The following is a 27,891-nucleotide window of genomic DNA, read 5'->3' as shown; positions in this document are numbered from 1 at the left end:
GTTTGAAGCTGTGAGTGGAAATTTCCAAGGCTCACCCAGTCCTTGCCCCCTGGGTGACCTGCGGAGCTGTCAATCATTGTTGACCTACTTTCCCCACAGACGCATGCTCAGATTGTGTCAGCTCCTGACTGAGAGCATGCTCAGTCAGAACCTGACATGAGGTAATCGGACTAGAAATTTCTCTGCGGAGAGCACGCTGATTGGCTACTAAATTGATATAAAAGTTCTGTGAGCCCCTCCCTCGGGGGGAGATCGCGCGGACCAGAGACAGAGGCTGCTGCTGCAGGGACTGCTCTCTGAGTCAGGCTTCAGGGCCTATTGATCTCCTCCTTCGGTGGCTTATTGCTTATTGTATTGCGGTTTTGACTACGATCATCTGGCTTCCTGACTTACCTTTCGAACTGATTAACGGCTTACGATTTCGGATCACCCTCTGGACTTTGTTTAACCCGGTTCTGAATCATCGACCTCGGCTTTCCTCACCAACTACGACTCTGCTCATCCCTCCAACTGACGTCTCCGCTGCTTCATCTTCTGGCTCGTGACCTCGGCTTTCTCATACGACCACCCGATTCGTCCATTGCTGTGGACTGGCGTCACGCGGTTCAACATCACCGTGTTACAGTTCGTTTTATTGTTTGTTTCGTTGTTTGTGATCCCCATTTATGAGCTGTTGACCAGCCCTGGGACTAGGTCTTCGGACTGAACCTCGTGGGCCAACAGACCCCTTTGTTGTTAATTGTTTGTTTGTGTTCCAACTGTAACTGAAGACCTTTCTGCCTACGCCTGAAGCGTAAGTCAAATAAATTCACCTGTTTTCCTCAATCCGCTCCGAGTCCCTAACTCCAGACTCTACGCCGCTAATCCCACCTGTCCGTATCTAATTGCCACCCCGGCCCACCGTGACCTTGGGGCCCGATCCTTCGGTTTTCCCCGACATGGCGTCACGAACAGGATCAATGGGAGGCGTATTGGAGTCGGAGATTATAAGGAGTTGCCCATGGAGCAACCGAGTCCGGCAGACCATCGGTGCCGAGGACTTATGGGACCACATAGCATTCCATCAGGCCGCACCGGCTGAAGGAACTGTGAGCGGGTACCTGTCCCTCCGGGGAGAAAGTGGGGAAGAATGGGCCGTTCGGCTCACCCCAAGTGCGCTGGGTTGCATTATCCAGGACCCTCGGGCCGTTTACCGCCCAAGGGGGGAGACCGGGACCGTAGCCCTGGCCCGTAAGAAACCTTCGGGCATGGCAACCTCAGGCCCGGACCGAGAATTCGCCCGGTGCATAAAGTATGTGAAGGAGGGTGGTGAGGATACCCCTCCTGACGGGTTTAACTGCCCGACCCTTGCCATCGGGTCTAGGGGGCATGAGCTCTTGGTCCAGCTACGAGAGTGCCTGGAGAAGGACGGCAGAAAAATAAAATGGTCGGGACCCCGTTGGAAGAAAGGCCGTATAATAAATGTGCTTTTCCGGGAGTATGTTGTCTTACTGAGGGAGCTAACTGACACTAGGGCCCAGCTCATGGCAGCAACCAGAGCTGTGACACAAAAATTGGCCGAGCGGCCATTACAAGATGGCGCTGACCAAACTGTCAGCGCGCCAAAACCGATGCTGACGTCACGACGCCCAGCTCCACCCATCCCGAGCCTGCCTTCCGGGAAAACCCCGTCTATGGTTCCGCCCACCGAGAGCCGGCCTCCCGCAACAGCGCCACCTGCTGTACGCAAGCCACCGCCTCCGTACGTCAGCCAGCGCCACCGGGAGGACGTACGGGAGAATTGCACCCAAACGGATAACGAAAACTGCAACAAAGTAATTAAGCACAGCATAGGAACGGAAACAACTGAAACAACAAGCGAAGATAAGACTAACAACGTAACCATAAGGAAATCAAGAGTAAGCACGAATACTATTGGAACCGACACGAATGATGTAACAAGAAGCCTAACGATTAAGACGAGTACCATCGGAACAAACACAAGCAACGGATTAATAGAAATGACTAAACCAGTAACCAAGATGAATTATACAAACGAAACTATAAGTGCTGATGAAACTGAGAACGACTTCATAAGAGTAACACGAAATAAACCAAGCCAACAACACAACGATTACACCGAAGAACTGGTATCTGCTTTTCCCATTGCAGTCCAAAAATGGGTAACTGATCCTCAGGGTCAAACAAGACAGACCATCACGACACGAACTAGAACACGTTCTGAGATGAATGAATTGAGAAAGGAAACCGGCATACGAAATGATGAAACACCGATTGCCTGGTTGGGGCGTTTAGTAGCAGAAGCAGGGAGTGAGACCATCAATCAAGATGAAGCCTTGCAGCTCGTGCGCAATTCAGCTTGGAGCCGAGCTAAAGTAGTGGACCCGGTGCCAGTGCTGGCCAATTATTATTGGCCAATACCCATTCCAGCTCTGGTTACCGAGGCACTTCAGAGGAAGATCCACACCTGGCACGAGGGACATGCGGGTCGTGCGAGTGCTACCTCACTGGTGTATACAGTGATCGGAGCCTCATACGCCATGTGGAACCCAGCCCACCAAGCTCTAAATTTGACACCTGCTCAGGTGCAGGGGGCATGGCCACACAGATATGTACTATCATCTGGGGATGTACCTTGTTTACAAGAAGCGGTCGATGCCGCCACTGAAATCTACGGTGGGAATCAAAGTATTACCGCGAGGTTATTACTAAGTACATCCGTGAATGGGCCCGTTATCCATACTCTGGGACAGCTCGACCAGTTAAGAGGAGCCATGGAGAAGCAACGACATCAAAAGAGTGTAAGCTTCGACAGGGATGAGAAATGGGAATCAAGATATGTACACATGATTGAGCACAATCAAAAAACTACTGATAAGAACCAACGGAAACCACCTCGAGTGTCACCACAGGAAACAAGAAAATATTACTCTCGATCTTCTCCGCCGCCAGCCCGTACAAGTTACTAACCGCCCCAGAGGACCCCTCTAGAAAGAGCAATGTTTGGGTTCCTTCTGGAAAAATCTGGCCTAAGTAAGGAACAACTGAGGGCCCTAAGAGATGAGGGACAGCGAGCTCTCGCCAGAGCTCTAGGGTTTGTTGAGAAGACCAAGCCAAAAAACGAGTGATCGCCATCGGCGTAAGTCCGGCGATCGATGGCTTGACCAGCTCAGAAAAGCGACAAACGGACTCAGCAATCGAAGTAACACAAAACGAACGTAAGCGAGACGAATCTAAACCGAACTCAAACGAGGAAATGATTAACGAACTGAAACGAAGCGAACTTAAACGTGATGAAGCAAAACTAAGCGGACAAACCGAACTGAAACGGCGTAACCCAGAACGAAACGAACCAAAGCGTAACGAATCTACACGAAGCGAAACTCAACGAAGCGAATCCAAACGACGAAATGAAAAAACCGAAGTAAAGCGAAGAAAACAAACCGAACTTGACGAAACCGTGATAACTGAACCGAAACGTACCAAAACGAAACTAAACCTGAAGCGTAATGAAACCACACAAAACGAATCGAAACAAAACCAAGAAAAACCAAGCGTAACGGAAACTATTTTGTCTGAAGGAGTACAGGATGGGGTTGGAGAAAAAGACATGGAAGCCCGAACCGGAAAACAAAAGATATTGGTAGCGACGAACCACATGAAACTCTTTGATAGCGATCCTCGACCGTACGCCTCAATAGAGATACAGAACCCCGATGATCCACACGACATCACTACGGCAAGATTCCTACTAGATACAGGGGCCCAGGTTAATGTCATCAAACCGTCGATCCCACATCATCGTACCAACAAGGTAATGATGGTTCAAGGCCTCAATGCTGCTACTGCAACAGCTCGTGTGAAATTTACCGTCAAGGGCCATCCCAAACGACTGGATGCGGTCCTCGGGAACGTGAACATTTTAGGAATCCCTGGCATTCGCACTTTGGAACTGAAACATAAGGTGTCAGAAGTCCTACCTATCATGACTGTACCTAGACCAGAGTGGCATACACCCTCGCTAAAAATCCACTCCCTATGGCGGTATACTCCGATACCAACGAAAATGCATCTTCAGGATCCTCTGGACACCTTGCTAGACGACTTGGTCCGTGAAGGCTCCATCAGGCGAATACAGGCGAGTACTTACCTTTCCCCAGGTTGGGGGATACCAAAGCCTGGAAGACCAGACGCCGTACGCCTCGTTGTGGATTACCGTGAGGTCAATAGACGTTGTGTAGCACTGACCCAACCTTCGTCGAGTACGCTGCCACAGAACCTATATGAGATGGCCAATTATCAAGCCCATGACTGGGTGGGCACGACTATAGATCTGAAGAACATGTTCTATTCCATACCTATCGACGACTCTGAGGGTATCCTCAACATGTGCATCAGAGGGAAAATGTTTCACTGGAACGTATGTCCGCAGGGCTATCGAAATGCTCCAGCCTTAGCCACCAGTGCTATGAATGACACCCTTGACAGATTCACCAAAAGCAACGAAATCGCCAAGTCCATCCGAATCTGGGCTTACCTCGATGACATCGCCATCATGGGGAGGAACGCAACCGAAGTAATCCAAGTCACGACCGATCTCATCCAACATTTAACTACGGAAGGATGGATCGTAAATAAAGAAAAATCTCAACTGCACCCGACGAGTGAGATCACGTTCTTAGGGACTACCTTTACTCGTGACCTCCGTAAAGGCGTGGCCCATGATGATCTCTCCTTTGATTTATGGAAAAACAAAGAATTATCAAAGAAGGTAGACTTTCAATCCCTGCTGGGAAGATTGAATTGGGTCCGACATTTCATCACTCCTGATCATCTCCCAGTTATAGCTCGGATTCAGAGGCAAATTCGAGAGAAGTCCAGGCGCCAAACCCCCTGGACCCCAAAGGATGATAAAGCATTACACAACCTCGTAATATCTATTCGGGGAACGAATCTTCACGCGATTGATTTTGATTCGCCATTAACGGTTACGGTGGGATTTACAACAGAGCACATTTTCACCACGGTAAAGAATACAGATGGAAACTTAGTATTTCTCGCTCATCGTACCATCCGCACGAACCAACATCGATATGGTGCCATAGGCAAAACCCTCCTAGCCGCTCAGCTGGCAGAACCACTCGCTGTCGGCCAAGGGCGATTGCAGGCAGTAGGAGCAACTTTGATACCTCGCCTAGCTCACGACCGACCCGATCCATGTTTCCATGGAGAACCAGCCACATGGAGTGCTTTAGTCTTAAATCACTTATACCATTGGAATGCATGGAAGTACGAGGATCTACCGCCGCCCCCGATCATTGACACAACACTACACCTCACATTGTACGGAACAACCCAGCCGGCTTGGATGGCGTCGGATGGTTCCACCCGTGAAGGCGGGAAGTATGGTTTTTATTGTCATCCATGCTGCATACACGATATCAAACCCGGCTGTGAGTCAGCCCAACGTAATGAACTCCTGGGATTCCGTGCAGTTACACAGCACTGCTTAGAAAACCATGATGCGACTCTCCCCGTCCCAATCATCGCTATTGATTCTCATTACATCTACGAGATAATAACTGGTACGACTAATCCGACTGAACACCTTGACATTTGGGAAGACACATACCGACTGTTGTCGCAGTTCACGATCCTACCACTAGTCCGCCACACACGTTCCCATAGGAATGACACCGACCCGGTACACGCTACAATCGATGAGTTGCTACGACCAGTACCTAATGATGAAGTACTCCCCCTAGACGATACGAGCGAACCCTCGCCACGACTAGTACCTAATGATGAAGTGTTCCCCTTAGACGATACGAGCGAACCCAGGCCACGACTAGTAACTAATGATGAAGTATTCACCCTAGACGAAACGAGCGAACCCATTTGTATTGACCCCTACCTCACTTGGTTGCACGAGCGATGGAGTCATCCAGGCCCCAAGGCATGCTACTCCCGATGGCGTGAGACCATAGTAGAAAAGCCACAGTATGGCTTACATCGTGACTGGAGGCGCGTAGTCCAAGCCTGCGCAGCCTGTGCAAAGGAGAAAGTACATCCAACGAGGAGCACACAAGGAGCCCTCGCAAAAGAAAATTTCAACCCAGGTCAAACCTGGCAAGTCGACCTTTTTGGGCCATTACCCGGAGCCTCAGTCCCAAATAAGGGGCTACTCGTTATTGATCTCGGCTCTCGGCTAATGACCGTCGTACCCCTTCGGAAGTCCCACGCTGCAGCAGTTACTACAGCCTTAACCGCCGTCTTCGCGATGTGGCAAGTTCCCACCACAATACAATCGGATGGTGGGCCACCTTTTACATCGAACACTGTCGAAAAATTCGCTAGGTCATATAACATCACATGGCATCATCATCTTCCTTACCATCCCCAGTCCAATGGGGTTGTGGAACGGGCCATAGGACTTTATAAAGAAGCGCTCCGAGTAACGGGAAATGGGAGTTATCGAAATTGGACAGTCCGTAATCATGAGATCCTAATTAATCTGAATGCGACCAAACCCTTGTGGGAACAATCTACGGAAAAACCAGTCGAACCATGGGAGAAGAAATTTGCAGACAACGAGTTAGTGTGGGTCTCCCTTCCAGACCATAACCATCGCCATCCTAAAGTTTTGCAAGGCGTAATACAATCTGCAGAGAGCTATCCGAACACCTACTTGGTCACCCTTACAGATAGCGGACGGACCATACTCACCCACCACAACTGGCTATCGAGACGCTCTAATACAGAAACGATTCTACCACAAGACGTTAACCATACCAATGATACTACTTAAAGTCACAGCTCCTGTCCTCCCAGCAAGGGGGCAACTGTTTGTCCCTTATTAAGTGCTGGAAGGTACAGGAGAAAGAGGTCTATAGATAAAAAGGACACGTTCTGTTGTTTTGTTTATGTTTGTCGTTTCAGGTTATCGGATCATTCCTCAGAGGATTTGAGAGGAGCCTGGAAATTAGAGTGACAACTTAAATCAGACAAGGCTACAAAGATGCCAAGAAGACAAAAGGACTTTGGAGTACTCTGGGTTTTGATGTGTTGTAAATATGTTATTTTTGTATCTACGGTATCGATCTCAGATTCTGAGCGGTCTCAAAATTCGGTTCTGTACTTGTTGTCAATGTGGGCTAATGCCACGGGAGACGACGAGAATGGTGAGGGATTGACCGCGTGTCTTAAAATCCCTCTGTCCGTAGAGGATTCGGTCCTCATCCCATATTCAGTACCGTTTGACATCGAAACATGGTTTACCAAGGTCTCAGAAAGTGGGGAGAATGTTATCAATATCTCTGTCCCCTTGATGGGAGGAGGCTATATTCTGACTAGTTACACTTGGCCCCGTGGATTTAATCTCACCACTCTCTCGCTAATCACTCGACCACCTCGTGAGGAGTGCTGGGAAAGGGAAGCTCCGTGCGCTTGTTCCACTATCCCATGGGGGATACACCCCGAAGGTGAGGATTGGTCTCGACCAGACATGTCGCTAAAGTGGGACCCCCGCTCAATTATCCCACCTTGGCACCTCACCCTCGTTCCCAGGGGAAGGAAAACTTCCGACCCTGAGGTCGTCCTCTCACCCCTCGTAAAGCCTACTCCCTTGGTGGTGTGGAACGAATCATTAACAATCGATCTAACTCAGCCAGGCCCCAGGGGAAACAATTCATGGTTTAGTTTTTATTACCCCATATTACGAGCAGTGTTAGTAAGTGCTCTCTGCCATGGTGTGGAACAACCCATTAGACAATCCGGCCCCCCGGAAAGGACTAGGCATGCTTTTCCTGCCCCAGGTCGATGCTCTGAATTGAGTACACCAGCACCTTTGGGAATGGTATGGGCATGCTCGGACGGGCGATTGTACACCACCCTACCAGCTACATTATCAGGTGTACAGTGTTTCTTGAGTTCGATTTTATTTTGTCCACCTCTACAGGCTTCCACGGCACACCCGCCGAGTCCCCTTGTGTCACACCGAGATAAAAGATCTCGTACTCCGGTGTGGAGTTCTTTAACGAGTGGGGAAAAAGTTGCCCAGGGACTCAGTTGGGGTTTTGAGGGTCTCTTTTTCTGGGGACTTGCGATCGCCAAAGCCCGGATAGCATTAGCACAACTTTCTGAGCAGGTTGAGTTACTCGCAAATCATACGGCCACGGGTTTTGACCTCGTAGACCAACAGCTACAAGCAGTGTCGCGCATGACTATGCAGAACCGATTGGCGCTAGATGCACTCCTCATCCAGCAGGGAGGACTGTGCCAGTATTTGAATCTGTCCCACGATATGTGCTGCATAGCCATCCCTAATGTCAGCGTCCCACTACAAGGTCAAATCATCAAAATCCGAAAAATCGCAGAGGAGGTCAATTCCATTGCGGGAATAGGAAAAGGATGGCTGTCTAGAATATTCAATTGGTTGGGCTTTAATGTGTCGTCATGGCTAACGAATTTGTTAACACCCTTGTTATCGTTTTTATTCGTGTTCTTAGTTATCGTTCTTATTGTTAGTTGTATTTCTAAGATTCTGACACGGAAGGTTTCAGCTTTGTCTGTACACGTGTATTCCATCGTTCCCTCTCCCGATAAGTTTCGGAACGACGACAACACCGAGGGGGAGGAGGTATAATTCGGCCTTCTAGCTTCTGTGCTGACAGCAAGGGGGCATGTCATGGAAATTTTTAAGTGTGTGCTGCCAGTACAGAAGAGGTTAAACTGACATGCGCGGTTTGAAGCTGTGAGTGGAAATTTCCAAGGCTCACCCAGTCCTTGCCCCCTGGGTGACCTGCGGAGCTGTCAATCATTGTTGACCTACTTTCCCCACAGACGCATGCTCAGATTGTGTCAGCTCCTGACTGAGAGCATGCTCAGTCAGAACCTGACATGAGGTAATCGGACTAGAAATTTCTCTGCGGAGAGCACGCTGATTGGCTACTAAATTGATATAAAAGTTCTGTGAGCCCCTCCCTCGGGGGGAGATCGCGCGGACCAGAGACAGAGGCTGCTGCTGCAGGGACTGCTCTCTGAGTCAGGCTTCAGGGCCTATTGATCTCCTCCTTCGGTGGCTTATTGCTTATTGTATTGCGGTTTTGACTACGATCATCTGGCTTCCTGACTTACCTTTCGAACTGATTAACGGCTTACGATTTCGGATCACCCTCTGGACTTTGTTTAACCCGGTTCTGAATCATCGACCTCGGCTTTCCTCACCAACTACGACTCTGCTCATCCCTCCAACTGACGTCTCCGCTGCTTCATCTTCTGGCTCGTGACCTCGGCTTTCTCATACGACCACCCGATTCGTCCATTGCTGTGGACTGGCGTCACGCGGTTCAACATCACCGTGTTACAGTTCGTTTTATTGTTTGTTTCGTTGTTTGTGATCCCCATTTATGAGCTGTTGACCAGCCCTGGGACTAGGTCTTCGGACTGAACCTCGTGGGCCAACAGACCCCTTTGTTGTTAATTGTTTGTTTGTGTTCCAACTGTAACTGAAGACCTTTCTGCCTACGCCTGAAGCGTAAGTCAAATAAATTCACCTGTTTTCCTCAATCCGCTCCGAGTCCCTAACTCCAGACTCTACGCCGCTAATCCCACCTGTCCGTATCTAATTGCCACCCCGGCCCACCGTGACCTTGGGGCCCGATCCTTCGGTTTTCCCCGACATGGCGTCACGAACAGGATCAATGGGAGGCGTATTGGAGTCGGAGATTATAAGGAGTTGCCCATGGAGCAACCGAGTCCGGCAGACCATCGGTGCCGAGGACTTATGGGACCACATAGCATTCCATCAGGCCGCACCGGCTGAAGGAACTGTGAGCGGGTACCTGTCCCTCCGGGGAGAAAGTGGGGAAGAATGGGCCGTTCGGCTCACCCCAAGTGCGCTGGGTTGCATTATCCAGGACCCTCGGGCCGTTTACCGCCCAAGGGGGGAGACCGGGACCGTAGCCCTGGCCCGTAAGAAACCTTTGGGCATGGCAACCTCAGGCCCGGACCGAGAATTCGCCCGGTGCATAAAGTATGTGAAGGAGGGTGGTGAGGATACCCCTCCTGACGGGTTTAACTGCCCGACCCTTGCCATCGGGTCTAGGGGGCATGAGCTCTTGGTCCAGCTACGAGAGTGCCTGGAGAAGGACGGCAGAAAAATAAAATGGTCGGGACCCCGTTGGAAGAAAGGCCGTATAATAAATGTGCTTTTCCGGGAGTATGTTGTCTTACTGAGGGAGCTAACTGACACTAGGGCCCAGCTCATGGCAGCAACCAGAGCTGTGACACAAAAATTGGCCGAGCGGCCATTACAAGATGGCGCTGACCAAACTGTCAGCGCGCCAAAACCGATGCTGACGTCACGACGCCCAGCTCCACCCATCCCGAGCCTGCCTTCCGGGAAAACCCCGTCTATGGTTCCGCCCACCGAGAGCCGGCCTCCCGCAACAGCGCCACCTGCTGTACGCAAGCCACCGCCTCCGTACGTCAGCCAGCGCCACCGGGAGGACGTACGGGAGAATTGCACCCAAACGGATAACGAAAACTGCAACAAAGTAATTAAGCACAGCATAGGAACGGAAACAACTGAAACAACAAGCGAAGATAAGACTAACAACGTAACCATAAGGAAATCAAGAGTAAGCACGAATACTATTGGAACCGACACGAATGATGTAACAAGAAGCCTAACGATTAAGACGAGTACCATCGGAACAAACACAAGCAACGGATTAATAGAAATGACTAAACCAGTAACCAAGATGAATTATACAAACGAAACTATAAGTGCTGATGAAACTGAGAACGACTTCATAAGAGTAACACGAAATAAACCAAGCCAACAACACAACGATTACACCGAAGAACTGGTATCTGCTTTTCCCATTGCAGTCCAAAAATGGGTAACTGATCCTCAGGGTCAAACAAGACAGACCATCACGACACGAACTAGAACACGTTCTGAGATGAATGAATTGAGAAAGGAAACCGGCATACGAAATGATGAAACACCGATTGCCTGGTTGGGGCGTTTAGTAGCAGAAGCAGGGAGTGAGACCATCAATCAAGATGAAGCCTTGCAGCTCGTGCGCAATTCAGCTTGGAGCCGAGCTAAAGTAGTGGACCCGGTGCCAGTGCTGGCCAATTATTATTGGCCAATACCCATTCCAGCTCTGGTTACCGAGGCACTTCAGAGGAAGATCCACACCTGGCACGAGGGACATGCGGGTCGTGCGAGTGCTACCTCACTGGTGTATACAGTGATCGGAGCCTCATACGCCATGTGGAACCCAGCCCACCAAGCTCTAAATTTGACACCTGCTCAGGTGCAGGGGGCATGGCCACACAGATATGTACTATCATCTGGGGATGTACCTTGTTTACAAGAAGCGGTCGATGCCGCCACTGAAATCTACGGTGGGAATCAAAGTATTACCGCGAGGTTATTACTAAGTACATCCGTGAATGGGCCCGTTATCCATACTCTGGGACAGCTCGACCAGTTAAGAGGAGCCATGGAGAAGCAACGACATCAAAAGAGTGTAAGCTTCGACAGGGATGAGAAATGGGAATCAAGATATGTACACATGATTGAGCACAATCAAAAAACTACTGATAAGAACCAACGGAAACCACCTCGAGTGTCACCACAGGAAACAAGAAAATATTACTCTCGATCTTCTCCGCCGCCAGCCCGTACAAGTTACTAACCGCCCCAGAGGACCCCTCTAGAAAGAGCAATGTTTGGGTTCCTTCTGGAAAAATCTGGCCTAAGTAAGGAACAACTGAGGGCCCTAAGAGATGAGGGACAGCGAGCTCTCGCCAGAGCTCTAGGGTTTGTTGAGAAGACCAAGCCAAAAAACGAGTGATCGCCATCGGCGTAAGTCCGGCGATCGATGGCTTGACCAGCTCAGAAAAGCGACAAACGGACTCAGCAATCGAAGTAACACAAAACGAACGTAAGCGAGACGAATCTAAACCGAACTCAAACGAGGAAATGATTAACGAACTGAAACGAAGCGAACTTAAACGTGATGAAGCAAAACTAAGCGGACAAACCGAACTGAAACGGCGTAACCCAGAACGAAACGAACCAAAGCGTAACGAATCTACACGAAGCGAAACTCAACGAAGCGAATCCAAACGACGAAATGAAAAAACCGAAGTAAAGCGAAGAAAACAAACCGAACTTGACGAAACCGTGATAACTGAACCGAAACGTACCAAAACGAAACTAAACCTGAAGCGTAATGAAACCACACAAAACGAATCGAAACAAAACCAAGAAAAACCAAGCGTAACGGAAACTATTTTGTCTGAAGGAGTACAGGATGGGGTTGGAGAAAAAGACATGGAAGCCCGAACCGGAAAACAAAAGATATTGGTAGCGACGAACCACATGAAACTCTTTGATAGCGATCCTCGACCGTACGCCTCAATAGAGATACAGAACCCCGATGATCCACACGACATCACTACGGCAAGATTCCTACTAGATACAGGGGCCCAGGTTAATGTCATCAAACCGTCGATCCCACATCATCGTACCAACAAGGTAATGATGGTTCAAGGCCTCAATGCTGCTACTGCAACAGCTCGTGTGAAATTTACCGTCAAGGGCCATCCCAAACGACTGGATGCGGTCCTCGGGAACGTGAACATTTTAGGAATCCCTGGCATTCGCACTTTGGAACTGAAACATAAGGTGTCAGAAGTCCTACCTATCATGACTGTACCTAGACCAGAGTGGCATACACCCTCGCTAAAAATCCACTCCCTATGGCGGTATACTCCGATACCAACGAAAATGCATCTTCAGGATCCTCTGGACACCTTGCTAGACGACTTGGTCCGTGAAGGCTCCATCAGGCGAATACAGGCGAGTACTTACCTTTCCCCAGGTTGGGGGATACCAAAGCCTGGAAGACCAGACGCCGTACGCCTCGTTGTGGATTACCGTGAGGTCAATAGACGTTGTGTAGCACTGACCCAACCTTCGTCGAGTACGCTGCCACAGAACCTATATGAGATGGCCAATTATCAAGCCCATGACTGGGTGGGCACGACTATAGATCTGAAGAACATGTTCTATTCCATACCTATCGACGACTCTGAGGGTATCCTCAACATGTGCATCAGAGGGAAAATGTTTCACTGGAACGTATGTCCGCAGGGCTATCGAAATGCTCCAGCCTTAGCCACCAGTGCTATGAATGACACCCTTGACAGATTCACCAAAAGCAACGAAATCGCCAAGTCCATCCGAATCTGGGCTTACCTCGATGACATCGCCATCATGGGGAGGAACGCAACCGAAGTAATCCAAGTCACGACCGATCTCATCCAACATTTAACTACGGAAGGATGGATCGTAAATAAAGAAAAATCTCAACTGCACCCGACGAGTGAGATCACGTTCTTAGGGACTACCTTTACTCGTGACCTCCGTAAAGGCGTGGCCCATGATGATCTCTCCTTTGATTTATGGAAAAACAAAGAATTATCAAAGAAGGTAGACTTTCAATCCCTGCTGGGAAGATTGAATTGGGTCCGACATTTCATCACTCCTGATCATCTCCCAGTTATAGCTCGGATTCAGAGGCAAATTCGAGAGAAGTCCAGGCGCCAAACCCCCTGGACCCCAAAGGATGATAAAGCATTACACAACCTCGTAATATCTATTCGGGGAACGAATCTTCACGCGATTGATTTTGATTCGCCATTAACGGTTACGGTGGGATTTACAACAGAGCACATTTTCACCACGGTAAAGAATACAGATGGAAACTTAGTATTTCTCGCTCATCGTACCATCCGCACGAACCAACATCGATATGGTGCCATAGGCAAAACCCTCCTAGCCGCTCAGCTGGCAGAACCACTCGCTGTCGGCCAAGGGCGATTGCAGGCAGTAGGAGCAACTTTGATACCTCGCCTAGCTCACGACCGACCCGATCCATGTTTCCATGGAGAACCAGCCACATGGAGTGCTTTAGTCTTAAATCACTTATACCATTGGAATGCATGGAAGTACGAGGATCTACCGCCGCCCCCGATCATTGACACAACACTACACCTCACATTGTACGGAACAACCCAGCCGGCTTGGATGGCGTCGGATGGTTCCACCCGTGAAGGCGGGAAGTATGGTTTTTATTGTCATCCATGCTGCATACACGATATCAAACCCGGCTGTGAGTCAGCCCAACGTAATGAACTCCTGGGATTCCGTGCAGTTACACAGCACTGCTTAGAAAACCATGATGCGACTCTCCCCGTCCCAATCATCGCTATTGATTCTCATTACATCTACGAGATAATAACTGGTACGACTAATCCGACTGAACACCTTGACATTTGGGAAGACACATACCGACTGTTGTCGCAGTTCACGATCCTACCACTAGTCCGCCACACACGTTCCCATAGGAATGACACCGACCCGGTACACGCTACAATCGATGAGTTGCTACGACCAGTACCTAATGATGAAGTACTCCCCCTAGACGATACGAGCGAACCCTCGCCACGACTAGTACCTAATGATGAAGTGTTCCCCTTAGACGATACGAGCGAACCCAGGCCACGACTAGTAACTAATGATGAAGTATTCACCCTAGACGAAACGAGCGAACCCATTTGTATTGACCCCTACCTCACTTGGTTGCACGAGCGATGGAGTCATCCAGGCCCCAAGGCATGCTACTCCCGATGGCGTGAGACCATAGTAGAAAAGCCACAGTATGGCTTACATCGTGACTGGAGGCGCGTAGTCCAAGCCTGCGCAGCCTGTGCAAAGGAGAAAGTACATCCAACGAGGAGCACACAAGGAGCCCTCGCAAAAGAAAATTTCAACCCAGGTCAAACCTGGCAAGTCGACCTTTTTGGGCCATTACCCGGAGCCTCAGTCCCAAATAAGGGGCTACTCGTTATTGATCTCGGCTCTCGGCTAATGACCGTCGTACCCCTTCGGAAGTCCCACGCTGCAGCAGTTACTACAGCCTTAACCGCCGTCTTCGCGATGTGGCAAGTTCCCACCACAATACAATCGGATGGTGGGCCACCTTTTACATCGAACACTGTCGAAAAATTCGCTAGGTCATATAACATCACATGGCATCATCATCTTCCTTACCATCCCCAGTCCAATGGGGTTGTGGAACGGGCCATAGGACTTTATAAAGAAGCGCTCCGAGTAACGGGAAATGGGAGTTATCGAAATTGGACAGTCCGTAATCATGAGATCCTAATTAATCTGAATGCGACCAAACCCTTGTGGGAACAATCTACGGAAAAACCAGTCGAACCATGGGAGAAGAAATTTGCAGACAACGAGTTAGTGTGGGTCTCCCTTCCAGACCATAACCATCGCCATCCTAAAGTTTTGCAAGGCGTAATACAATCTGCAGAGAGCTATCCGAACACCTACTTGGTCACCCTTACAGATAGCGGACGGACCATACTCACCCACCACAACTGGCTATCGAGACGCTCTAATACAGAAACGATTCTACCACAAGACGTTAACCATACCAATGATACTACTTAAAGTCACAGCTCCTGTCCTCCCAGCAAGGGGGCAACTGTTTGTCCCTTATTAAGTGCTGGAAGGTACAGGAGAAAGAGGTCTATAGATAAAAAGGACACGTTCTGTTGTTTTGTTTATGTTTGTCGTTTCAGGTTATCGGATCATTCCTCAGAGGATTTGAGAGGAGCCTGGAAATTAGAGTGACAACTTAAATCAGACAAGGCTACAAAGATGCCAAGAAGACAAAAGGACTTTGGAGTACTCTGGGTTTTGATGTGTTGTAAATATGTTATTTTTGTATCTACGGTATCGATCTCAGATTCTGAGCGGTCTCAAAATTCGGTTCTGTACTTGTTGTCAATGTGGGCTAATGCCACGGGAGACGACGAGAATGGTGAGGGATTGACCGCGTGTCTTAAAATCCCTCTGTCCGTAGAGGATTCGGTCCTCATCCCATATTCAGTACCGTTTGACATCGAAACATGGTTTACCAAGGTCTCAGAAAGTGGGGAGAATGTTATCAATATCTCTGTCCCCTTGATGGGAGGAGGCTATATTCTGACTAGTTACACTTGGCCCCGTGGATTTAATCTCACCACTCTCTCGCTAATCACTCGACCACCTCGTGAGGAGTGCTGGGAAAGGGAAGCTCCGTGCGCTTGTTCCACTATCCCATGGGGGATACACCCCGAAGGTGAGGATTGGTCTCGACCAGACATGTCGCTAAAGTGGGACCCCCGCTCAATTATCCCACCTTGGCACCTCACCCTCGTTCCCAGGGGAAGGAAAACTTCCGACCCTGAGGTCGTCCTCTCACCCCTCGTAAAGCCTACTCCCTTGGTGGTGTGGAACGAATCATTAACAATCGATCTAACTCAGCCAGGCCCCAGGGGAAACAATTCATGGTTTAGTTTTTATTACCCCATATTACGAGCAGTGTTAGTAAGTGCTCTCTGCCATGGTGTGGAACAACCCATTAGACAATCCGGCCCCCCGGAAAGGACTAGGCATGCTTTTCCTGCCCCAGGTCGATGCTCTGAATTGAGTACACCAGCACCTTTGGGAATGGTATGGGCATGCTCGGACGGGCGATTGTACACCACCCTACCAGCTACATTATCAGGTGTACAGTGTTTCTTGAGTTCGATTTTATTTTGTCCACCTCTACAGGCTTCCACGGCACACCCGCCGAGTCCCCTTGTGTCACACCGAGATAAAAGATCTCGTACTCCGGTGTGGAGTTCTTTAACGAGTGGGGAAAAAGTTGCCCAGGGACTCAGTTGGGGTTTTGAGGGTCTCTTTTTCTGGGGACTTGCGATCGCCAAAGCCCGGATAGCATTAGCACAACTTTCTGAGCAGGTTGAGTTACTCGCAAATCATACGGCCACGGGTTTTGACCTCGTAGACCAACAGCTACAAGCAGTGTCGCGCATGACTATGCAGAACCGATTGGCGCTAGATGCACTCCTCATCCAGCAGGGAGGACTGTGCCAGTATTTGAATCTGTCCCACGATATGTGCTGCATAGCCATCCCTAATGTCAGCGTCCCACTACAAGGTCAAATCATCAAAATCCGAAAAATCGCAGAGGAGGTCAATTCCATTGCGGGAATAGGAAAAGGATGGCTGTCTAGAATATTCAATTGGTTGGGCTTTAATGTGTCGTCATGGCTAACGAATTTGTTAACACCCTTGTTATCGTTTTTATTCGTGTTCTTAGTTATCGTTCTTATTGTTAGTTGTATTTCTAAGATTCTGACACGGAAGGTTTCAGCTTTGTCTGTACACGTGTATTCCATCGTTCCCTCTCCCGATAAGTTTCGGAACGACGACAACACCGAGGGGGAGGAGGTATAATTCGGCCTTCTAGCTTCTGTGCTGACAGCAAGGGGGCATGTCATGGAAATTTTTAAGTGTGTGCTGCCAGTACAGAAGAGGTTAAACTGACATGCGCGGTTTGAAGCTGTGAGTGGAAATTTCCAAGGCTCACCCAGTCCTTGCCCCCTGGGTGACCTGCGGAGCTGTCAATCATTGTTGACCTACTTTCCCCACAGACGCATGCTCAGATTGTGTCAGCTCCTGACTGAGAGCATGCTCAGTCAGAACCTGACATGAGGTAATCGGACTAGAAATTTCTCTGCGGAGAGCACGCTGATTGGCTACTAAATTGATATAAAAGTTCTGTGAGCCCCTCCCTCGGGGGGAGATCGCGCGGACCAGAGACAGAGGCTGCTGCTGCAGGGACTGCTCTCTGAGTCAGGCTTCAGGGCCTATTGATCTCCTCCTTCGGTGGCTTATTGCTTATTGTATTGCGGTTTTGACTACGATCATCTGGCTTCCTGACTTACCTTTCGAACTGATTAACGGCTTACGATTTCGGATCACCCTCTGGACTTTGTTTAACCCGGTTCTGAATCATCGACCTCGGCTTTCCTCACCAACTACGACTCTGCTCATCCCTCCAACTGACGTCTCCGCTGCTTCATCTTCTGGCTCGTGACCTCGGCTTTCTCATACGACCACCCGATTCGTCCATTGCTGTGGACTGGCGTCACGCGGTTCAACATCACCGTGTTACAGTTCGTTTTATTGTTTGTTTCGTTGTTTGTGATCCCCATTTATGAGCTGTTGACCAGCCCTGGGACTAGGTCTTCGGACTGAACCTCGTGGGCCAACAGACCCCTTTGTTGTTAATTGTTTGTTTGTGTTCCAACTGTAACTGAAGACCTTTCTGCCTACGCCTGAAGCGTAAGTCAAATAAATTCACCTGTTTTCCTCAATCCGCTCCGAGTCCCTAACTCCAGACTCTACGCCGCTAATCCCACCTGTCCGTATCTAATTGCCACCCCGGCCCACCGTGACCTTGGGGCCCGATCCTTCGGTTTTCCCCGACAGAGGTCTGGAACGTGGTTCCCATCTTCAAAAAAGGGAGGAAGGAGGACCCGGGAAACTATAGGCCAGTTAGTCTTACCTCGATCCTAGGCAAGCTGTTCGAGAAAATTATTCTGGGACACATCCAGGAGGGGCCAGCAGGGGACTGCATGCTTAGGGGCAACCAACACGGGTTCATCAGTGGCAGGTCCTGTCAGACCAACCTGGTGGCCTTTTATGATCAGATCACCAGATCATTAGATGCAGGGGTAGCAGTGGATATAGTCTTTCTGGACTTCCAGAAGGCTTTTGACACTGTCTCTCACCCCGTTCTCATTAAGAAACTGGGGGGCTGTGGTGTAGACACCCACACAGTCAAATGGGTCGCCAACTGGCTGGAGGGCCACACCCAGAGGGTGGTAGTGGACGGGTCCTTCTCAACCTGGAAGGACGTGGGCAGTGGGGTTCCGCAGGGCTCGGTCCTCGGGCCCGCACTGTTCAACATCTTCATCAGTGATTTGGACGAGGGGGTAAAAAGCACCCTGTTCAAATTTGCTGATGACACTAAGATGTGGGGGGACGTGGGCACACTAGAAGGAAGCAACAGGCTACAATCAGACCTAGACAGGTTACAAGGGTGGGCGGATGAGAATAGGATGGGATTCAACACCGACAAGTGCAAGGTGATGCACCTCGGGAGGAACAACCGGCACCATACCTACAGGGACGGGAACTCCCCTCTTGTCAGCACGGAGGCAGAAAAGGATCTTGGAGTCATAACTGACTCCAAGATGAACATGGGCCGGCAGTGTGGAGAGGCTGTAAGGAAGGCCAACCGCACCTTGGCATGCATCCACAGATGCATCTCGAGCAGGTCCAAAAAGGTGATCCTCCCCCTCTATGCGGCACTGGTCAGGCCGCAGCTGGAGTACTGCATCCACTTCTGGGCGCCACACTTCAAGAGGCATATGGACAGCATGGAGAGGGTCCAGAGGAGGCCACTCGCATGATCAGGGGACAGCAGGGCAGGCCCTATGAGGAGAGGCTACGGGACCTGAACCTGTTCAGCCTCCAAAAGAGAAGGCTGAGGGGGGATCTTGTGGCCTGTTAGAAACTAGTCAGGGGGGATCAGCAGGCATTGGGGGAATCACTGTTTCCCCGAGCACCTCCAGGAGTGACCAGGAATAACGGTCACAAGCTGGCAGAGGGTAGGTTTAGGCTAGATATCTGGAGGCGCTACTTCACGGTCAGGGCGGCTAGGATCTGGAACCAACTTCCAAGAGAAGTGGTGCTGGCTCCTACCCTGGGGGTGTTTAAGAGGAGGTTAGATGATCACCTTGCTGGGGTCGTTTGACCCCAGTACTCACTCCTTCCTGCCATGGCAGGGGGTCGGACTAGACAATCTGCTCAGGTCCCTTCCGACTCTAGAAACTAGGAAACTATGAAACTGCTTGAACGTGCATTTACTTGCATTCTAACTGCACTAAATGGTAAGCTGAATATGTGACATCACCCTTACATCCTAGGCCTTGGTTTCAACAGGTATAGTTCCTTTGACCTCAAAGGACCTACTGACCTACACAACTCACTGAATATCTGACCAAGAAGTTTAACTAGTTTTTATGTATATTTACTTTTACTCTTCATGATGGAAAAACAAGACTGGGGGGGGAGATGGATAAAATAGGAAACCTGCACAAAATATTTGGTTCTTTTTTCTTCAAATCACCTTTCCATTCTTAGAAACATGAGGTAGCCATAGACTTAATACCTCAATTTGTCTTAACAGGTGGGTTATACTTTAACAATTTGTCTTCAGACAGAAGCACCTGTTTCATCTTGTGACCAGGATGTGAAGACAAACTATCAAGTTATCTCTGTTATGTGTCTGGTTGTGAAAACATAAATTAACCTTAGGCACAGTATTTGACTGCATTTCATGTCCCTTTTTTTATTTTATGAATGTTTAAAGACTTTCCCCCATGTGACTAACACTCTGTTAGTTCAATGCCAGATAAGAAGCCACAGTTTAGCTTTATCAGTTGGAAAAACATTGAGAAGAAAAAACAGCCTGCTCCCAGGAGATGACAGCCTTCTACATTTATGCCAGGAAGATTAAGGCTAACATGCTTGTGATGACTAAATATAGATTTTGGACAGCATTTTCCAAAGGGAATGAGCACAATGAAATGTTCATTCAAGAATGCTATAAATGCACATGCAATTGCATATGTGAATAGGTGACAAGACAATGATTTCTGAAGCCTAAATGCACTGCACAATAGTGATTGTGTGATTAAGCCACTTACAGGCTGCACTTGCATGCATTTATCTGTCTGCTTGAAAGTCAGAAAGATTTGACACCTTTTTATTCAGCTGTGGAAGAGATGAAAGTACAAACAAGGAAAGCCTTCATATTTCCAGATATTTGCTCTCAAAATAGTGTCTATCATTCTCTTCAGCTTTGCAATTTAAATCTTACTTTGTGAACAGTGTGTGTGTGGGGCGGCAGGGGGGAAGAGAAAAACCTTTCAATTTAACCTAGACATTTTTTCAAAATACTTGACAAATAAATGTTTAGAACAACAGAAAGAGTAGAAGACATTCTAAAGTCAGTGTAGGCCAATTGCTCCCACACAGTTATGACAGACATCTCCTTTTGTATGCAAAATGGGAAAAAGGTATAGTCTGATTATCACTATAGGATGGTTATTTACAATGACTCATTTTATCATGGTATAAGGTAAACCATACCATATAGTGTCTAGTCAAATTAATAGAAAGCCTTCAATTGTTTAAAGATAAGCATGAGGAGTTTGATCCTTTGGACTGCTCACTGTTACAACTATTAGGGGATCTAGCCATGCACTTTATCCTCTGGCTGCATGCTCTGTAATGATGGATAACAAGGACGAAGCACTATGCCAATCCTTTTGTATCTGGGTAGGGGACCAAAGGAAAGGAACAAGATTTAAATCATAGGGCTTTGCCATTTTCCCCAAAGCTTATTTGAACCATATCAATATAAGTCCCTAAATCATATGCAGTATGAAATGCTTTTATTACATTTAAACCAGCAAGGAGTTGGATCTGCTTCATGAGTACAGCAAGCCCCAGTTCTGAACAAATATGAACTTAATTGTCTGCACCTTGACTGGTAAAATGTATATAACATTATGTAACAATTATATAGCATATTATCACACATTATTTATTTTGAGTAGCATCTCTAAACCTCAGTTACAGAAGATCCGATTTCATGTAATACCATGCTAACACATTCAAAAAGCTTCTCCCTGCCCCAATGAATGTATAGTCTAAATAGATATGAAGTCTAAAAGTTCAGCTTAAGTGAGTCAGACAAACTACTCCCTGATAGCATGGCATTAGCTGAAATACAGCCCAAATGAACTAAAGAAGTGAGGGTATAATACTTCTGTACAGAATGCCTGGTCCTTCAACATATCCCCTGGCACATGTGTACTGATTTTTCATGCTTCTTAAAGGTAAGAAGGTACTGAATTATATCAGCCTGTATCCCCAGCATCATTTTCTAACAATCAATGTAGAGAAAACATCATGAGGTTTAGTTCCGATCCCTAGGAAAAACTTGCTAGTCCTGCAGAACCAATATAGCTAACAGAATAAAAAGGCATTAAAGTATCATCAACAAAGTGAGCAGACAGGTCTCTGAACTCATAGGATCAACTCTGTCATGATGCCCTTCCACCGCTACTGTAACAGTCACCATTGTAGTAAGCAATGATTATTTATTTATTTAGTAGATTTACATGCCAGCCATCCCCAAAAAACACCACGGTACCTTACAATAACAAGCAAAAAGTTACAGAAACTGAATAAAATGTTAAAATAAGCCAAATAAACAATATTAAATACTCCTTCAAAACACTACATTAGAAGTGAATTCCCTGTTTCTTTCTGCTCACTGCCCACCCCAACATTGCTTCTTGAACCCGACTCAGTATCTTCCTACAGGAAAACAAAAATCCCCCTGTCCATATTCCAACCCGTTCCTACCCACTATCTCTTCTCTACCTCTCCCACAGAAGAGTCATTTGACTTTACTTTTCCTACCTCTCTCAATGAGGGGCTGTGGCTTCACCCCCAAACCACTTATTCTTGCCCACCCCCTCCCCAAAGGAAATACATTGTTCAATTAAAAAAAATAAAGCAAGCAATATAATAAAAACACCACTTTCCCCTCCATTTATGTATCCACCAAAAGGCAACACCAAAGGATGCCCTTCAGCAGCACATGTCCCAGGTTGGCTTGTAATCCTTTTTAAAGTCAACAGGCTCAATAAGCCATGCAGTTTGCCTACTCAGTGACTCAGCCATCCTCCGCTCCATGTTCAGCCCCCAGGGATGGTGGTGGAAAAAAAGCATTGTTAGCAGCCCCTAACTAAGCTGGAGGCTGCTGGAGGCTGCTGGAGTTCCTGCAGTAAAAGCAGTTTTCAACCCAGGGTGTTTTGCCATAGTAGTACGTAAGTCCTTTAGCTTTCTTTGTTCTGTCAGACCCAGCCTGAATAATGATCAAATCGAGGGAGTTTTGTTTTCACATCAGTCCTTTTTATTATATATCTTATAACGAGCTGATTTAACCATCATAAGCCATGATCCTATACATTGTTATAAGGCCTAGAAAGAATTAGTTTTCATACTGCTGAGCAGATGAAACACATAACTACCATTTGTATGATTTTTTCTTAATTATTTTAATTTCTGTGGGATTTGCCATGTCTGATATTTGTTCATTCCCATAAGCTAGCTCTGGACTACTGTATATTCCTGTTGGAGATAACGCATCATAAATTTGATGTGCCTTATGCCAAGACTAAGACATAACAAGCTATTAATAACATAACACATTTCTCTTGACTAATTTTCTTAAGAGTATTGTTGGGAGGTAGATACAGGTTGTACAAAATCATTTAGGTAAGTTTTAAATGTGTGCCAAAAGCTCTGTCAAGCCTCTGAGAGAACAAAAGAAGTGCTTAGCCATTTATCACAGACCCCTTTCACAGACACCTCAATTCTGTGTTCATCACACTGAAATAGTCTAAATGCATGTGGACAGTCAGGTAACAGTGTGTGTGTGATCTCTTGTCTATGTCTGCATTTTAAAAAGTTTCCTTAGCTGAGGCACTTAAGACACCAAGAGATCTGCAAACAAAGGGCAGAGTGTCTCATTTGCAATCTATTCTTTTGAGTTATAGATATATAACTGGCTATATATAGCTATATATATATATATATATATATATGTATGTATGTATGTATAGGGTGTGTGTCTGTGTGTGTATATATATGTTATACATACACACACACACACACACACACACACATACATATCCTTATATGTATATGTATGTATACTATCATAGAATCATAGAATCAATGAGTCGGAAGGGACCTAGACAGATCATCTAGTCCGACCCCCTGCCATGGGCAGGAAGGAGCACACTGGGGGTGGCAGGGATCATAAGACCCCAGCCAGGTGCCTATCCAGTCTCCTCTTGAAGATTTCCAGGGAAGGTAAGAGCACCACCTCTCTGGGAAGCATGTATGTATAGAGTAAGGACATAATAGAAAATAGAAAATGTCAAAGAAACATACATTTTTAGACATGCAAAAAATAATTACTAAACAAACTAGAGTCAAAAGACACAACAATCAGTAATTTTAACAATTTTTACCTATTTTTAATCACAATTCAAATGTCACTAAAAATCTTCTAAAGTTTTAGGAACAATCAGCCAGCTTAATTTTACTTAAAATTAATTTTTATTTAAACTTTCTTAGTTACTAACCACAGGAGAGTTAAGAATTATTATGGAAAGGTGGTGGGTAGCCTCAGTAGCTAAGATTGTCAGGAGCTTACACTTGTCATGTTTAGGATTCTTTATGGCCCACCTGGTTTACAGTGAGTGGTTATTACTATCCAGCAGTCTGAATATAAAAATGCCTGCCAGACAGATGCATTTTTAGATTCTAGGACAGTAATCCTTTTATTACCTAGCTCATTAATTTGGATCAAATGAAAGCAAATAGCCTGAATTTCCTCACATGGTTCCTCTTCTATAGGACCATTTAGAACAGCAAATTGAGGATAATAAATTAGAAAAGACACTTGGCAAATGTGAAAACATCAACGAGCTACATATCTGAAAACTTTTCATTTAGTCTACAACTCCAGTTAATTCTGCATGAATGCAGAGGTCCACTTGTGTAGATCTCATTGTAAGACACAGGGCCTATGTCTGCTATTTTAATGGGAGAAAACATGACAGTGGCCATGTCTACACAAGATGCTGACTTCACACTAGCTACTGCTCAGTAGTGTTGCATGGCACAAAGCATGATGCAATACTACTGTGCATTAGTAATGAGCTACTGCACAGTCAGCATCACCTAAAAGCTATTCAGTGATGCTACTGCACAGTAACTCCAGTTACTGGAGTTACTGTGCAGCCATTTAGTACTTGTGTATACTGTACAGTCAGTGTCTTGTGTAGATGCAGACTCTTTGTAGGCAGTATCCTGTTCCCCAAGAGAACATTTGCTTGGGACCTCCAGCCTTAGCCTCTTTTAGTACCCTTGAAGCCAGCCCAGAAGTAGCTTTTAGAGAGGGTCTTGAATTCCAAGGCCTAGCCTTTTTGTACTTGACCTCTGGCTATCCATAGCTCCCCACAGGGACCTTTCTTCTGGTTCAGCTCATCATGGGGAGGGACTTTACCTCTTCAGGAAGAGGGAGTACACCAAAAGGCATAGTCACTTAAGTCTTAAGACAAAAACAACCTTTACAGGTCAACAGCAGACAAAATGATTAGGTCCCAAAGCCAAAGGGATGCAATACTCTGACAAACAGCCCTGGCTTCTTAAGCTTCTCTGGCTTGTACTGTCTATGTCTCTCCTCCCTTTCTGTCTCAGAAAGTCTGTGATTTTCAAGGCAGTCTTTTTAGCCCATAGCTTTGGAGCCTGTCCTTAGCAGGTGAAACCATGGGGAGCCTTTAGGTGCCAAGGCCTGAATCCAGGGTAGCTATGCAAATCAGTCCATTGTTATGTAGATGGTCCATTCTCTGCCGATAACTTTCTGCCAGTTTCCCATTGCTCTACCTCCAAACACAGTTAAATGGTTCTTTACCTGTGTTTAATCTAGTCAGGGAAACTGAGGTATGCACCATTACTTTAATATAAATGCATTTAACCCCCAAGTTTTACAAATAACACTACAGTCTGTCATAGCTGGCAAGTCCACAATAAACACTGATATCTTCACTATTTATGTAATGTTTTGTGGGATAATTCTGAAGTTATTAACATTTTTGGTTTTTGTCATACCTTTGAAAGCATTGCAGGTTCTAAACTTCAGGCTGTGATGTAAATTCAATATCAGAGATACAAATTTGCAATTGGACCTATAATTCAATTAAGCTTTTTTCATTGTAAATAGTTAAAACCAAAAGATGATTCCCTAATAACCTAATGATGTAAAATAATATGTTGTCATCATACTATCTAGTCATCATTTATGGGATGAATCCATATGCCAAATAGAAATTACAAAACACATCAAATATCTAAAACTGGACTTTGTTCGTACCATCTTGTAATTCTTAAACTTGCCTGTTGCTCCTCTTTTCTGCTTTCTTCTAATACTGAAATCTTTTTTTCTCTTTTATCACCCCTTCATCTTTATTCTTCAGTGCCTCTTATAGCTGATAGGCAGTTAGAAGAAGGCAAGGTTTGCAATGTAATCTGATATAACTCAGTCATAACCCTTCCAAGAAAGTAATTCTAATTTTCAACACAGTACTGAAACCACCTCGACTGTTCCAAAATGTCATATCCCCCACTGATCTATTTTTTACCTGTACACCTCCTTCATGACTTTCATGCTCTTAATCCCTGTTAGTTTCCCTGATGCCCAGCCAATAGGGGCATATCAAATTACTCTTTTTGCATATCTAATGTTAGCTATAGTAGTTCATCTTCAGAGCTCTGCTCTTAGAGGTACTGTTCCCTCTTCTCTGTTTTGAGAACCATGCAAAATGTGGTACTCAAAAAAATGTATAGAAGTTTCCTGTAGCATAGATTTGTACATTTTTTTTCTTTTTATTGGTATTTAGAGTAAAATTAGTGCTTCTAAAAGTTGCCAGATTGACCCCAGAAACCACTGGTAATACATTCAGAAGGCTTTAGGTGCAGCTACACTGTAATCCAAAGGCATGATTGCAGCTTAAATAAACCTACCTGATCTACCTTTATATTAGCTGGTTTATGTACAAATCACAGTGCAACTGCTAGCAGGGCTTAGTTCAGCAGTGGCTACAAAGCTTATTTGGGACCCTAGGACTCAATACATAGATAAATTTTGCAATCTAGGCTGATCTCCATGCTGTTATGGCTATACTGTTAACCAGACTGCAGGGAGGCAGTTGTCTTCATGAGTTTCCATCCAATTTTTGGATGATAATTTAGAGACAGACTTAGCTAACGTTTACATTAGAAATTCAGACACCAAGGCTCAGATCCTCAAAGACATTTAGGTACCTAACTCCCATTGATTTCACTGAGCATGTTTAACTACTCAAATACCTTTACAAAATTGGGCTTTGACTTTTGATCATCTAGGTATCTTTGACAATGTTACCTTACTCAGAAGATAGTTACAGCATTGACTGGTGCAATGGGAACTTTGTCACATTCCCTAAGAGTGTATAAGATTCATCCTGTCCTGGAGGAATCCCCATTGGGGATAAGCTCTAATTGTCTTCAATACTATTATTAACTACGTTTCTGCAGTCAGCCAATATCAAACAATATATTTATAATTCATGGCTGTGACATCAGAAGAAAAATTTTAATTTATTATTTGTATGTCACATGCAATAGTCTTAAATGACAGGGTCTGCATCCTATTGCTATAATTCATAGCTATTGTATTGGTAAACATGGCACTGAAAATACAGTTCTGTCAAGCAATTAGTTGTGAATGAATGCAATACTATTCTTACTGAAATGTCATATTCCAAGATAGGATACCACAAAATGTTACATGTTTAAAATGTTTCTCATCAGTCCAACAATTTGTAATGTATAGTTGTAGCTCCCAGAACTTTTAATAGCCAATCAGATCATGCCATTTCTCCTGCCTATTTTTTGTTAACTGGTGAAAATCATAAATTCAGAACATTTGAACAGTGCTATATTATAATCATCAATCCTGGAATGCTCACCATTAATTAAGTGATGAGAATCATAAATTCCACGACATGAGTTCACTGTATTCTAGTCATAGACTGGAATTACTGTAGAGCAATGAGATCACTCACTTTTTCTTGACTGTTTGTAACTATGAATAATGAGTTTGGATATAAAATAAACAAGCACAGTCATTTGAAGTATCTGGCCACCAGTTTTGAAGTATACTGCCACCTGCCTTTGACCTCTATATTTGAATAAACATA

The 27,891-nt window shown here is 46.3% G+C and overlaps 2 protein-coding genes across 2 annotated transcripts; both read left to right on the top strand.

The window, feature by feature from the left end:
• The first annotated feature begins 7,017 nt into the window (after positions 1-7,017).
• Positions 7,018-9,008, top strand: LOC149867341 (uncharacterized). Its single transcript, XM_090041239.1, has one exon. The coding sequence runs from the start codon at positions 7,019-7,021 to the stop codon at positions 8,642-8,644; it is 1,626 nt and encodes a 541-aa protein (XP_089897365.1). The 5' UTR covers position 7,018; the 3' UTR covers positions 8,645-9,008.
• A 6,751-nt stretch (positions 9,009-15,759) lies between these two features.
• On the top strand, positions 15,760-17,750 carry LOC149867340 (uncharacterized). Its single transcript, XM_090041238.1, has one exon. It carries the CDS (start codon positions 15,761-15,763, stop codon positions 17,384-17,386), a length of 1,626 nt encoding a protein of 541 aa, XP_089897364.1. The 5' UTR covers position 15,760; the 3' UTR covers positions 17,387-17,750.
• Positions 17,751-27,891: the final 10,141 nt, after the last annotated feature.

Source organism: Crocodylus siamensis, chromosome 4 (assembly GCF_052110815.1).
Source record: "Crocodylus siamensis isolate JL-2025a chromosome 4, ASM5211081v1, whole genome shotgun sequence".
Lineage (NCBI taxonomy): Eukaryota > Metazoa > Chordata > Crocodylia > Crocodylidae > Crocodylus > Crocodylus siamensis.
Note: the sequence above shows the minus strand (reverse complement) of the source record. Positions and strands in the feature narration are given on the sequence as shown.